The 15401-nt window shown below is 35.1% G+C and overlaps 1 protein-coding gene across 1 annotated transcript in view; it reads right to left on the reverse strand.

The window, feature by feature from the left end:
* Positions 1-15401, reverse strand: part of LOC121734928 — a 98723-nt gene that overhangs the window by 22997 nt on the left and 60325 nt on the right. Inside the window, exon 8 of the mRNA XM_042125574.1 lies at positions 7708-7969. Coding sequence (XP_041981508.1) covers positions 7708-7969 — 262 coding nt within the window. The remainder of the gene's footprint in view (positions 1-7707; positions 7970-15401) is intronic.

Genomic DNA, 15401 nt, shown 5'->3' on the forward strand with positions numbered 1-15401 from the left:
AAAAATGTATTTTTCCGAATAGCCTAATATATAAAGCCATACTACCATCGGTTCGGTAAGAAACGGCAGAAAAGTGGAAAATTGTATTTTGATTGTATTTTCATTGTGATGATAAGCTACTCAACATAAATTTAATTACAAGTTTTGTAGATATATGGAGTTAACGTCAATTATAAATTAATGATAAGTAGTTATTCAATTTCCCTGAGTGCGATCATAAGTTTAGTAATTTCACAAGACCAATTTTAAATTTAACAACTGTGATATTGTCAATATTGCAAATTATATCGACGAGGCCTAAGCTTAGGTATAAAATATCAATATGACGATCCAATTCACCTACAGAAATATGAAGTATCGATTGCTAGTCTCAAAAATAAACAAGACAAGTGAAACAAAGAATTATTTCACGATAAAAGAAAAATACATCGTTTAAGTATTATACTTACAACAAAAACAAAGTAACAAAGAAAATACAAATTCTTTTCTGAACTCAAATCAATCAACATTAAAATCGTTAATTATTATTGGACCAATACGTATAGAAGTAAATACAACGGAAAAAGTAAGTAATGAAAAGTCTGCAGTAAGACTTTTAAAGTGTATTAAATATTAAAATGAAAAGCTGTCGACATTTGCTGCAGTAATCTGGTGGATTATGGACTATCTTGATTGAAATTAGCCTAAAATGTTTGTAAAGCAACATAGTTCGAGAAAGAACATTATGAATAATATTCTCTTGGAGTGAAAACTGCCAATTTGCGTATTTTAAAGACCTTAAATGAAGATTCTTTAAGATTGTTCGCCTTAGTGATAAAAATATTTGTATTGTGTGTATAGGCGGAGGTTCCGAGGACAACTTCCGAACACGTCGCGCCCCACGTCGCAGACAATACGTGTTTAGTGTTAGTGTTAGTTTTAGTATAATTGTATGTATGTAAGTCTATAAGGTATTTACAATATGGGCCAAGATGCCTGAATTAAATAAATAAATAAAAAAAAATAGGCGACGATAAACATTGTGTATCCAATGTAGATCCAAAATTGAAAAAAAATATTATTTAGAATTGCATCTCTTTATTTATAAACTCATGATAATGGATTACTCAATCAAGGGGGGGTTGCACCAACTTACTATAACTGTAACTTTAACTATAACTTTAACTACAATGCAAAATGTCAAATCTTTGGTTAATGTTAAAAATGAACGCCATCAAGACGCCATATTTAACCATAACCATAGAGCTTGACAAGGCTTTAAATGCACGTAGCAAAAAAAAGGAACTAACGCTGTCATCATACAACAACGCCATTTTTGACAGTTCTCCTTTACCAGCAGCGCCCCCGCCCGCGGCCTTCCTTATAAAGCCTTGTCGGACCAGCAACGTCTTCTGTCAAATTCTGTGGTGAAAGTTAAGGTTAAAGTTAAATTAGCCTTAACTATAACCATAACTTTGACCATAACTTTAACTTTAACCACACCTCTGGTGCAACCCAACCTAAGTGAAATCACAGATAAAAAAGGTATTGGTGCTTGTGATTTCAAAGTTAAATGGAATACAGAACGGTTGATGAAAAATAGATGAAAATCGATTGTTTAAAATATTCATTCACCTCCAGCGGACCGTCTACGATTTGACCTTTCGTTACTATTTTAAAATAGAAACCACCGGCGAACCCCAACTCGAGCCATTAGCCATGAATATCACAAAACAATTCAAATTACATCCAAGTGAGGTTTTATTGATGAAAAGATTAATAAGATTCTTGAAGAAGAAAATCTGATGAAAATAAGTCATGTATCTTCATATTAAATAGTATGAATAATTATCAAATTTTTTAAAGCTTATTTAAAATATTTTATTGTTACATTAATTTTTGAAAAGCAAAATGTTCTTCTCTTTTCTTGTGACTTGTGCGAGTGCTTTAAGAAGGACTTCTTAAAACATTGAACTTCTCTTCAGATACGTTGCTGAACTTAATTGTTACAATGGTAGAGCTTGACTCTACCATCGGTTCAGCAACTTACCTGGAGACTGACATAATTTTCCTACTCCTTGAAGGAGGAAAATTCTGTCAGTATTAAAAAATACTCAGAGAAAAAGTGTAAACATTAATCAATATTATCAGTGCTATGATTTTATCTCCAAAAAATCTAATCTAACTAAAAAGTACTATGGACAAACGCAACATAAAATTGTGTTAGAAACTTCGACGCTCATTTTTCCTAACTTTTTAAAATAGAAAATAAGACCCATGAGCTAACTATAAAATATTAATAAAGGGTGTTTGTGTGTTACTTTAAAGCCATACATCAGTTTAGACGGCCAAATCCATTTCGCTCATAGTTCATCGAATTGCTTTGTGCGATCAATCATAGTTTATTTCTGTATTTATACCCATTTATTTTGTAAATAGTTTCCTATTTCATTCGCTGCACTTATATTAATACAGGTAGTATCTCTTCCTAATACAGGTAGTAATCTGATGTTTAAGTATAATGAAAATATGTAAAAGTTAAACAGAAATAAATAAGTTTTAGAGCAGTTTTAGATAATATTGTGTTTAAATATATTGTTATTATTTGTAGGTACCTTCAGGACTTTTATTTCTTATAGGGCAGGAGGTAGGTATGTGTTTCAAGTTTTACCAAAATTTTCATTCTTCATCTTTTGTTTGTCAAATTATTTTCAGTTAATTTCGTAAAATTTATAATAATAATTGTTACAATTCTTAAATTATCGCTAGAATATTTAAACATTTTTAATAACTTCATTTCTATTTGTGTGTAAGCTTACTCGAACACGTAATAAGTTGATAAGAGAAACAAGGCGTATTTTTAATTAAATTTCGCTATTTTCTTGTCCCGCTTCAGTTTTCCTATGACAAAGAGTAATGAAAATGCCGCGCGGTGTTCGCCATGGGCATGCCCGGTATCTCGCCGATGTAGGGTTGAACACATATTCTATGGAGTAGCTATCGGACTCGGCAAACTTGTTGTGTCATATATATTATTTTTATTATCAATATAAAAAGTAGATAAAAACCTTTTCTCAGGCCAAACGAAGGTACGTACAAAATTTCATTAAAATGAGTTGAGCCGTTTTGGAGGAGGAGGACAAACACTGTGACACGAGAATTTGTATATATTAGAAATATCCACCATATACGGTAAGGTCGGAATGATCGCAGGCCGATTTTACTGAACTTTTTTTTCAGTTCATTACACGCCATGCCTTGGGCATGGCCGGTATCTCACTGATGAAGGGTTGAACAGTGAACACACATTTTTATGGAGTAGAATAGCCCCCATATACGGTAAGTTCGGATTGATCACAGGCCGATTCAAGTCAGGTACTCGTATACAGACGGGGATGTAGAAAACCTGGCTTCGATGGAAAGAAATTGCTTCCAGCACCAAGCATGGCTGCTGTTCCGATCTTTATCTCGGCAAGCCGCGATCGACAAAAAATCAAATATAATCCCACTTTATGACATATACTATAGTCCTAAAAATTCAAATAAAATTCTACTTTATAACGAAGACTATATTTTAATTTAATTTTTGTCGATCGCGACTAGCCGCGGTAAAGATCGTAACGGCACTTTCAGTTTATCTACGCTGTTTATCTATACTTTCGTATTTCTACTGTAGCCATGCTACGGTAATACTGGGCACATATTTTTTATTAGTTTTTTTTGTTTTTGCTGTCCAATCTTGCTCACAGAGGATTTTATAATGGAAGTACATAATATGTTGTAGGCTTGCTTATCTTAATGCTTTTAGATTTAGATTTTTGTCAAACGTACTGGTATGCCAACATTTATTGGAAGTTTTCAGGTCCGAAATTAATTGTTTAATAACTAAGTTTTGCTTTGTGTATTTAAGATAAAATGATGTGAGTAAAAACTATGCCCCTCCTCCACCTTAACTCTGTCAGCCCTAGCTGCGAATAATTTCTGCGTAAAAGGAGACATTTTTTATGGCATGTCTCAATTTTATATGACGTTATATTTTTATTTTTTTGCGACTTCTTGTTATTCCGTTTTATGTAGAGTATGATGAGGTCAGATAAAGAATGGAGCTTTTAAAATAATATAACTTTGGGGTCTTGGTTTGGTATTAGGTTTAAACTAATAGATTCAGGCTACCTAGACAATAGCGTATCTCAAGATTTTGTGAACAAAAGAAAAGCTGTGGTCTGCAACCTCCTTTACATAATTTGAAACGTAAAGTAACCAAAATTTTTTAATGTTAGAAAAATAATTTACACAACACTTCCTCCTTCTTTCCCCGGACTAGCACTGGGTATAGCTTGTTGAAGTTCAGAGCAAAAATTTTTGATTAAAAATATTATAGTTATTTCATATTTACAAAGTTTAATAAATTGACTTAACTTTTTATGAAAGTTATGAGCAAAATAACCCTTAAGGGTCTTTCCTACAAATTTAAACGCTCAATTTCACCCCTTATCTTTAAGGAATTAAGAATAATCTTTTATAAATGAAGAAAATTCCTCTCCATTCTTCATCCACCGTTACTTCATCAAGGCGCCTTTGTTTTAAATTGTCATTTCTACGATCATTGTTAACGACTCCTCTATTTCTTATTACCTTTGTTGAAATCTATTATTTTTCTTTCATTCTTTCTATTATTCCCACTAAGTAGTGGCTTTATTTTAACGCAGTTTTTCAACACTTCCATCTACGCATTTATGCTCGGTTTGTGTTATATTTTACAGGAGTTTATTTATTCAACATTATGGTTGATTGGTATACGTTTTAAAATTAGTATATCAAAAATTCAGACACCTGGCATAGTTATCGCATTCTTGGTTTCACTAAAGTTATTATAAAATTATTAGTTGAAAATGTGTCCAATGGTACATAGCTTTCTTTTGTGTAGTAAATGGTAAAAGAGTAAAAAGATTAATAGAAAACTCCTATCATCCAAGATAGCAATTGATGGTCTTAAAGAGCTTTATGTCTTGTTAAGGTGCCATTTTTAACCTACCATAATTGGCTTTAATGCACAAGGGTCCAAAATGATAGAAATCAAAATGATAACATCGGACCTTAAAATTTTACGAGCGAGGCATAACGTCGTAATTGAATTTGGGAATTTATCGCGGGAAGTGGGAGTTACGAGCTCAGGTAATTAACGGAACTTGTACGGACCGTGTTATCGTAATGAGATGCCGAGATTACAGCTATACAAGTCACAAGGGTACTACAGCTGTAGATTCATTGGGGTACAGTTATAATATTGGCCGCATTAAGAACGCGTGAGCTCCGAGAACTCATTGACTGAACTACCCCAAATAAAAAACTAAAAAGTAAACATCAAATTTCAAGACGTGCCTTAGCACGTGGCTACGCGGTGAAGTTGCGTCGACAAAAAGGAAAGCACAGCTAACATAGCTAACCTACTAGTAACATAATTATTCATCCATACTAACAAAATACACTATCTGTCTAATTTTATCTGTCCGTCTAAAGCAACGTCTCTACATGCTTCAGCCTTCAACCACTAAACCGATTTTAGTTACATTTCGTAAAGAGATACTTTGAGCCCCAGCAATTGTTCAGTACACTTGCCACATCCTGATATAGGATAATTTTTACTGCGACAAAATGCATGACTCTGACACAACAAAGGGCACAAATCTTGTATGCTGTATATAATTTTATCTTTGGAGTTAAAAAAGCGACGAAAATTACAAAGTAAAATCAGATTAAAATGGAAAATTTAATATCTACAATAAAGATTTTGATAAGCTTCGTTAAGGCTTAGCGATTTTACAATTCTATTATTGGATTAAGAAACAATTTTGTTTTTATCAACTAAGTAATAACTTTATGAATATTAAAGATTTTCTCCAGAGAAAATGTAATGTCCTAAAAGTTTTATCGAATATATTTTTTAGTTTTGATGTATTTTAGCGAAAATGTCGCGGAGATTTTTCCATGTTATTTTAAATAATAAAGAAACTGTACGCTTACTAATGAAAAAGAATATAACTGTGTGTGTGTGTGTGATTATTATATTAAAGTTTTACATTACATTGATGTTACCTGTGGAGACACTTTTCTAACTAAACTGTATACATACAAATAAAGGGAGTTACACAATAATTAATAAGCTAACTAGTATGGTTTTTCTTTGTTCAATCCATACTAATATTATGAAGGCGAAAGTGTGTCTGTCTGTCTGTTACCTCTTCACACCCAAACCACTGAATCGATTTTGCTGAAATAATATTATAAAGGCGAAAGTGTGTCTGTCTGTCTGTCTGTCTGTCTGTCTGTCTGTCTGTCTGTCAGTATGTCTGTCTGTTACCTCTTCACGCCCAAACCGCTGAACTGATTTTGCTGAAATTTGGCATGGAGATACTTTTGGCCCAGAAAAATGTACGGTTCCAGCGCGATAAATGAGTTTTGGCGCATCGGCGTTGCCGGCGTCATCTATAAGTGTATCATAATATAAAACTTTGTATAGCGTATTAATTGTACAGTGTACACTTGTACAGTGTATATTACACACAATTGTATAGTGTATATTTCTAAACCAAGGGGGTGATCTATTCACATTCGTTCTTTTAGCATGCTTAGGCCCACTTGCGCAGATCTGGGTTAAAGTTAACCCCGGATTAAACGTTATCTCTTTCGTAAAATATATGAAGAATAATAAATTTAGATTAGTTGCATGCACATAGTATTACGTTGCAATCCAGCTTAGATAATATTGTAAACAACAGCTTTGTATTGTTATGATTGTACTGTGTATTGTGCTTTTTCAATAAAATAAAAAATTAAAAAATAAGAGTATAAAGAATGTAGAGATTCACTATTTAACCCGGTATCAACTTTAACCTGGATCTGCGCAAGTGGACCTTATTCTAGGTAAGTCTAATATATCCTAAACTGTATAATCCAGAGTTGGACGCGAGCCAATAAGTCAATTGATTTCAGTAGGATAAGCCCTAGTCAAGCAGGCTTACCTCACCAAGATTAACCTTTACATTACCCACCTGTGCACAAAGCCTATAAATGCAAATATTTTTCCTATCGATACAAATTGTTTACGCGTCTGATTGAATTTTGGATGGGAATGACATTGAAAGTGTGTACGAAAACCATTAAAATTTTCGTATTTTTTAGGTTTGCACTTTCTATAGGCGTACTAATTATTAGTAGGTATGTTTTATTTTTCTTTAATTTTAAGATTTTCTTTCCTTCTTTAATATAAACATTTAAATGCTTCACGCAAAGAATATTAAGTATATTGTAACATTCATATAGGTATTTAACAAACTTCATTAACAAGTTACTCGTAACAAAACCTTGTTAATTTTAATTTAAATGACACGATCCGTTCTCTACACAGAAAAAACTTTTATAATCGTCGGGATGAGAATCGATCGCGTCTATTTTGGTCCGGCTCCAAATGATACCTGCTTGTTTTGTATGGTAATGTGCTACGAATGCATACTTACCTTTATATTACCTGTAAAAAGTAAGGTAAAAATGGTAAAAAAAACTTGAGAGGTGTCAAGGGACACCCGAATGTAACGAAGTTATTTCTAATGTTCAAAAAACCTGTATACATATACACAAAATAAAAAAATAAAAAAAAAACCATCTATTGACGCCCACAAAGCGATAAAAGCTCAGATACAATAGCTTAAAAAATCTGTAAACACTTACCTAAACTGATCTCTCGCGTTCAATGTCTCCTGCTTGATTGACAGTATAACTGGTCCAAGATCCTCGTCATTGGTAAAATAGTTCCAATGTTCTGTGCCGTAGAAGTACTTTTCGTATGTCTCCTGTTCTACCGAGGTGAGCTCGAAGCCTCCAGACCTCTCCCACTGCTCCTCTATGGCGGTCTTTTTCTTGGGCGTGCTGCCTCCGTTGTCACTGCTATCTTCAGCCGCCTCGTCCAGCGAGCCCGATCTTCTGCGGCGATCTGTTGATTTAAGTGGGAATCAGTAGCTTTTTTATAGAAAATAAGAGGGCAAACGACGAGGTCATCTGATGGAAAGTAAAAAGTAAAAGGAACTACAGTCGCCTATGGACACTTGCAACATTAGAAGAGCTGCAGGTGTGTTTCCGGCCTTATAAGAGGGAATACGTTCTGTTTATGCTAATATTAGGAAATGTATTGTTGTAAATGTGAGAGCCAGTCCACACAGTGCGTTGTATTGCGTCGTCGCAACGCAAACATTTTGACGCATATTTTATGTTATTACGAAGCAGTCTTAACGTCAACACCCCCTCCCGCTTCGACTCGGGGGCTGCTGTCCGTCATGTGTGCTATGTGACGACGCAGCGCGCCGTGTGGACTGGCTCTAAATGATGTTAAAAAAAAATTGATTTACTTTATTGTATATATGTATTAGAGAAGCTCAATCGTAATCTAATATTTAATTTTGTAATTTTGCACTGATGTTAAGAAGTATTACAAATAACAAGCGTTATTTCACAGTATTTTTAACTGCAATAATATCTAATCAAACCAGCCCAGGCTAAAGTATAGTTCATTCATGTTTAAAAGAAGCATTTCCGAATTTACTGTAAACTATAACATACAGACACACGTACAAACCAGTCACTGCCAAAATTCGTACATTATTCTGGTTCAATATAGTAAATGAAAGTGTTCCGGAGTGGAACGGAGCTCCCGGGGGTGTTCCAAGCAATGTAATCATTCTTTCTATTAAGTAGTTTCACCCATGATTGATTGTTGATTGATATACAGGAGGTAAGATGTTAATATTGTATTTATTTCACGTTTAGGTGATAAAGATATGTTGGGTTCCTAGGTAAAAAATTAGCTACTTTCTTTCCAATATGAGCGAAGACAAAAGGAAGAGTGGAAGTAATGATTGTCGTTTATTTTCATATCAACATAATATTCTACGTTATGGCCGGTTCACATTACTCCAATCCAGTAATCCTATCCAGCGCTATATTGCTACTGGGATACTGTAAACGGGCACTGGAATGGAATGTGAACCTGCCATAATATACTTTTTTTTTACTATTGACTGTCGGTGTTTATTATCTGACAACCTTATGTCTTATATCATAGGAAAACACTTGCATCTGTTTTTTTTATTCCCGGTGCGAGTCGATGTAATCATTGTTCTGGTTTCGCTACTTATTGCTTTTTGCCACTATAAATAAATAATATACTAAAAAATGCCATAATATACTAAAAAATGCTACGAGATGCTCGTAGACCTATGGTGTAGCAGTAATGCTACGTCGTAGCAGCGCTACGCGTCGTAGCAGACTACACAATATAAACTAGTTGGTGCCCGCAAATTCGTTGCACTAAAATTCGTTTATTGCGCGAGATACGTACGTTTTTCCGGGATAAAAAGTATCCTATATTCTTACCTAGGTTTCAAAGTATCTTCATACCAAAGGGGTATGAAGATTTTGGCTGACCTACATAACTGTCCGCTATTGTGTTTTTTCTAGTGTCCGAACGAAACTGATTTTTCAGCCGAAACCGGAACCGAAACCGAACTTTCGGCCTTACTCTCAGTTTCGGCTGAAACCGAAACCGAAACCGAAACTGGGTAAAACATTCAAAATTACAATTATTTACTGAAATTTATTGATTTTTAACATAAATTACAACTTTTTATATGTACTACAGAAAAAGTACCACATTGAATTTTTTACTTTTTGCGACATTTCTTAAAACAAATATTATTAATCTTAGACTGGAATATGATCCCTAGAAACTTTTTTGTACTATAATCCGTTCCTTTATCTACTAAAATCCGTTTTTTATACGATTCCAAGTAGGTGCGATTTCACCAAATAAATTAAAATCCATTTGAAAAAAAAAACGAGATTTACATCCCCGTAGGAACACATTTAATGAGAACTAAGTTTTATAAAATGAAGTTGTGTGATTGGTGCAATCTTCCCTAAAGGTACAATTCCGTGCATCGCGACAGTCGTAAGCCGCGCGCGACCTACGACTGTCGTCGGCCGCTCACGACAATAGTCATTGAATGAAAATGTATGTCACCATTTCTAACTTTGACAGACAACGACAGTCGTAGGCCGCGCGCGGCTTACGACTGTCGCGATGCACGGAATTGTACCTTTAGACATTAACGACGTACTACTGAAAACACAATCAATTCAGTATATTATTTTTATGGGAAACATGGACACGACCACGATTGAAGTTCAAAACGAAATTACTGAGCAAACTTGCAGTTGACGTCACATTTTTTTGCTCCAGAAGGCGTTTTGCCACTAATCCTGAAAAATATACTGAGGGCCGCAAGAGTGAAGCTTAGGGGGAAGTGGGCTAGATAAGATTCTAGCAGGGTAGGAACGGTCTAAGAGATTGCGTGTCCATAGTTAAAAGCTAATTTTAAATATTTAAATAAAACGCGTGGTAAAAGTAAAAGAGTGAGGTGAGATGATTTACTAATAAATCTCACAAGATATATCCTATAATCTGACATTAAAACTAAATTCTAAAGTAAATAAAGTTCACACACAATATATTCAATTTATCATAGCATTTGCTAAATCGCTTGTTTCGGAAACATTGTTATATTGTTATATGTAATAGCACGTAATTTGCCAATAGTTATGCATATTAAATAAGCCTGCGTTTGTCGTAGGTATAAAATTCAATAATATAATTTCGATAAAAATAAGTTTAGACAATTTAATGAAAATAAAACCAAGTGCTAATTTCTGATTCGGGACTAATCTGGAACACAATATAATCTCAAAACTAAATAAATAGATGGTGGCGAACTGAGCCGGGGCCTCGCTGGCAAGCACGTCGAGTTAACTATGAAGTTTACCGAACGACGCATGAGTTTCGGCGGGGCCGAAAGTTTCGGCTATATTTTGGCCGAAACCGAAACTAAGGCCGAAACTAGATTTTTTGGCCGAAACTGGCCGAAACCGAAACCGAAAGTTCGGTCGGTCACTAGTTTTTTCGCGTTCACGAATATTTTTTCAAAAATAGATAGCTAACATCAATACAAACAAAAAATAATCTGGATAAAACCACGTAAAGAAAAAAATAGTCGCGAACGCGGAAAAACACAATGACGGACAGTAGGTCGGCCAGGATCCATATAAAAATCTTCATACCCCTTTCAGCAAAATCGGTGTGACGAGATAACAGATAGACAGACAAATAGACAGACAGGCTGAAAGACAGACAGACACACTATCGAATTTATATTAGTAAAGGAAAGTAATAGTATGGATTAACAAAGATTAAGCTCCATACATTATAACATGGCATGGTAAACTTTTTTATTAGCACTGTCTTTATTTCTCCTTGTAAACTACGCACACTATTATTCAATCTCCAAACTCCAATACAACCTCGTTGAAATGACGGTGAATTGAGAAACAATATTCGGATAGAGGATTACTATTGACTGTGATATCATAGTGTAAAGTCCGTAAGCCGTTGTTATCATGGAGCCGACACATGGCCGGAGCCCCGAAGCTTAACCTGTCTCAACCCGGATTCATATGAGACGATAAATTTAATTGAATAGAAGCGAAATCCAATTTCAAATAAATCACAATGTAGTTTGCATTGGAATTTTAGTGCCGGTGTAGCACGTAGTTATAGGTCTACTAGAATCTGATGGCAAAAAGTGAGAGAGTAAATTGACTCTAGCAATACCGCTGTAATTGGAACAAAACATTTTGACCCTTTTTTCTTCTTTTAGCGGCTGATTCTGTGCGTAATGTGTTAAACGTGCAAATATAAAAAATTATCCAGTGATCAAGGATATTTTTTGAAAATCTGCTGTCAAAAATTGTCATCAGATCCTGGTAGAAACTAGAAAAACTACGCAGGAAAATATGTCCTCACTAGATGACGCCCGCAACTAAAAACTCGTTTATCTCGTGGTGGCTTATTTCGTAAAGTCATATTGTGGACCTTTGTCATAGTGAGCGAAAAGGAACCAAATTCAAAACGGTTCAAGTATGGGAGTTACGTTTACTTAGTTTTTATTGTTTGTAGAAATAGCGGGCGCCATCCTCTAGGGGCGCCATCCTCTAGGGGCGCCATCCTCTAAGGGCGCCAAATCGCCATCTTCAGGGGCGCCAAAATCAAGGATCCAAAAAATTTGCCTAAAGGGGCGCCAAAATCTTTTTTTGCACATAGGCGCCAGTAGCCCTTACGGGGTGAGGGTATCATAATTAATTAATACAATTGAATTAACGTTAATTAAGCTCTATTCAATATTATGTATGCTTCTTTGATAATATGAAATCACGTATATCTTAATTAAATCATAAATAATTATTTATGTATCAGTATGGTGAAACTATAATTATGGTCGCCGCATCATCCTTCATCTACTTAGCACGGAGTGTGAACCGTCCATAGATATTAACAAGTAACAATAATAATAAAGTGGAGGGAAAAGAAAACCTTGAAAATGGTAATATCTTACGATTTGTTTGTGTGCAGATTCAAACTACACTCTGTTTAACGTTATATTACCTCTAAAAGGGCCTCTGTGCTATTGACATAAGAATCAATTTCGCAAAATCTCTTTTGAGCTGGCGGCGCCGTGTCGTCGGAAAATCGAAATGTATCCCTTACAATTATTTCGTAATGTTTTATAATCACAGAGGCTGGACAATGCGTAAATCAAGCTCTGACCCCTTTTTGTTTAGTCGCAAACCACATCCCGGCCTTATTCCTTGACAGTAAGGCTCAAAAGTGGTACACTGGGTTTGTAGACGACGTACAATACAAAAACAGTAGCGGGAGGGTTAACATAGTTTCCCTATATACTGTTCCTATTTACTAGTCAATGTAAACAGCACAATTGGATGTTTATAGCCCACGTTTAAGTCTAAGCAATATGCAGTGTAGTGACCATTTTATGCGTGTTGAAAAATTTAGTACGGGAGCCCTATTAACCTATCAGGTTCCGTTTTAGGGTTCAGTAGTCAACCAAGTTTTATTGATTACAGAACCCTATAACGGAACCTTAACAAGACGATTTTTTGTATATTGATAGATTAATAGTCATTGTAAGGGTAACATTGTCCTACAAATAATACAGTTCATATTTTAGGACCATCAATTCAAAGTATGAAATCCTTCCTAACTCTGTAAGCTACCACTTTCGAGATTTTTCGCAAATAAAAATGTTGTTCGTCTTATCAAAATTAAGCTACTCACAAAAAAATAGCTTGATAATAACAAAAAAAATGTTCTAGAGCTCCCGTATTATAAGCACAGGATAACTCTACACAGAATGTTTGTTCAGACAACAAATTCGAAAATTGAGTTACAAAGTGACTGCTCGTGGGAGTGACTAATCGTTGTCTTATTTCCCGTTTTTTTTCGTTCGGCAATGTTATTTCGACAGGATAAGACAATTTGAATATCGTGAAATCCTTTCACAGAGTATGCATTATTAATGGTGAGAGTGTCACAAGAAAAATAAGTTCCCACCTACACCTCCCCTTCAGAAATGAGAAATGAATATTCCATGTCGCGAAATTGTTTGTGGAATATACGAAATATGCGAACATGTAAACACTTCTGAAATGTAAATAAAAAATATTTTAAAGCAACGAACTCGAGAATTTATTTTTCTCTTCGCGTAAAAGGCAGTTAGCTGAAATTTTAAATTTTAATATCTTTACGTGCTTCTTGGTTATGGTTGATAAGGCTAAGGATTTTTAAATCCCTTACACCTTGAGATCTGTGTGTAATTTTGTAATAACAGCTTTTTGGTAGATGAGTAAAATACTCGAATTGATCTAGAGATCTATAGGGTATGGCACATAATTGATCTCTAGATCAAGGCAAACATGTATGTTACTGTTCACATTTTCACAACTTTGATAATACTTCTAAGCTTTTTTTTTTTAAATAAAATAAGGAGGCAAACGAGCAAACGGGTCACCTGATGGAAAGCAACTTTCGTCACCCATGGACACTCGCAGCATCAGAAGAGCTGCAGGTGTGTTGCCGGCCTTTTAAGAGGGAATAGGGTAATAGGGGAGGGTAGGGAAGGGAAAAGGGTAGGGGATTGGGCCTCCGGTAAACTCACTCACTCAGCGCTTGCGCTGTTTCACGCCGGTTTTCTGTGAGAACGTGGTATTTCTCCGGTTGAGACGGCCCATTCGTGCCGAAGCATGGCTCTCCCACGTATTCTCTCTGTACTCTGTAGGTTATTTAAGCTTTTCGGGACCATTACGCTTACAACCTCCGATATAGTATTTATTCTACAATTCCGTAACAAAGTTATATATTAATAGATGATGCCTGCAACTCTGTTGCGCCAAAATTCGTTTATCGCGCGGGAACCGTATATTATTCCGGGATAAAAAGTATCTCCATACCAAATTAGCGAAATCAGTTAAGCGGTTTGGGCGTGAAGAGGTAACAGACAGACAGACATACTTTTGCATTTATAATATGAGTATGCATTGTCTAATAGTAACGTAAAATAAAGACTGGTTAAATAGGCAACAACTTTACTGCTAAAGTAGGTTCAGCGAAGCTAGTATATTTTTAGGAACAGAACACCCTCTAGAAGGTTCTTGAAGAATCTCAGCAAACGCACTTAGGATAGGTTTAAGATGGGGCAGATAGGGCGACGAGGCGACTGGCGCCAGCTACTGTAAATGGGTTACGTGTGTAGAATCGGCGATAATTACGACATTAAAGACTTAGCCACTTGCAACCTTATTCCTTGAGTATAAAGTTTGAACTACGTTTGTCGTCGACTGTACATGTTTACGTAGGATCGCTAAGGAGGTTTTATGGGTTCAAGAAAAAGAAATCCCACCAAAAACTTTTCATGTAAAATGTTGCCAAGACGACCGAAGATAATAAGGTTTGCCCAGTGAAAAGATATAAGATCTTATGCAGCTTAACTGGTGAGACATATTCAATACTTAAGTAGAGTACTCGGTACTCGATTCTTATTTTAATCTATACATATAAATAAAATTGGAGTGTCTGTTTGTAATATTGAAAGAACCGTTTTTTACTACATGCATATGAATCTATATACGCTACTTACACCAAAACAACATTTTTTACAATTTTTGTCTGTATGTCTGTCTGTTCGGCTAATCTCTGAAATGGCTGGAGCTATTTTACCGGGACTTTTTTTTGGTAGATAGCTGATGTAGTAAGGTGTAACTTAGGCTATTTTTTAACCGACTTCCAAAAAGGAGGAGGTTATATTTTACTTTTTTCATAATTGTTTGCGGACTATCCATCTTCGTTATTATACTATGTTGACGCGGAAGAAGTCGCGGGCAACAGCTAGTTATGTAATAAAATTATTAGGTACAATTTTGACCAAATTTCCGTTTAAATAAATGAATAATGGACACTAAGTAAA

Source organism: Aricia agestis, chromosome 16 (assembly GCF_905147365.1).
Source record: "Aricia agestis chromosome 16, ilAriAges1.1, whole genome shotgun sequence".
In the NCBI taxonomy this organism is placed as follows: Eukaryota; Metazoa; Arthropoda; class Insecta; order Lepidoptera; family Lycaenidae; genus Aricia; species Aricia agestis.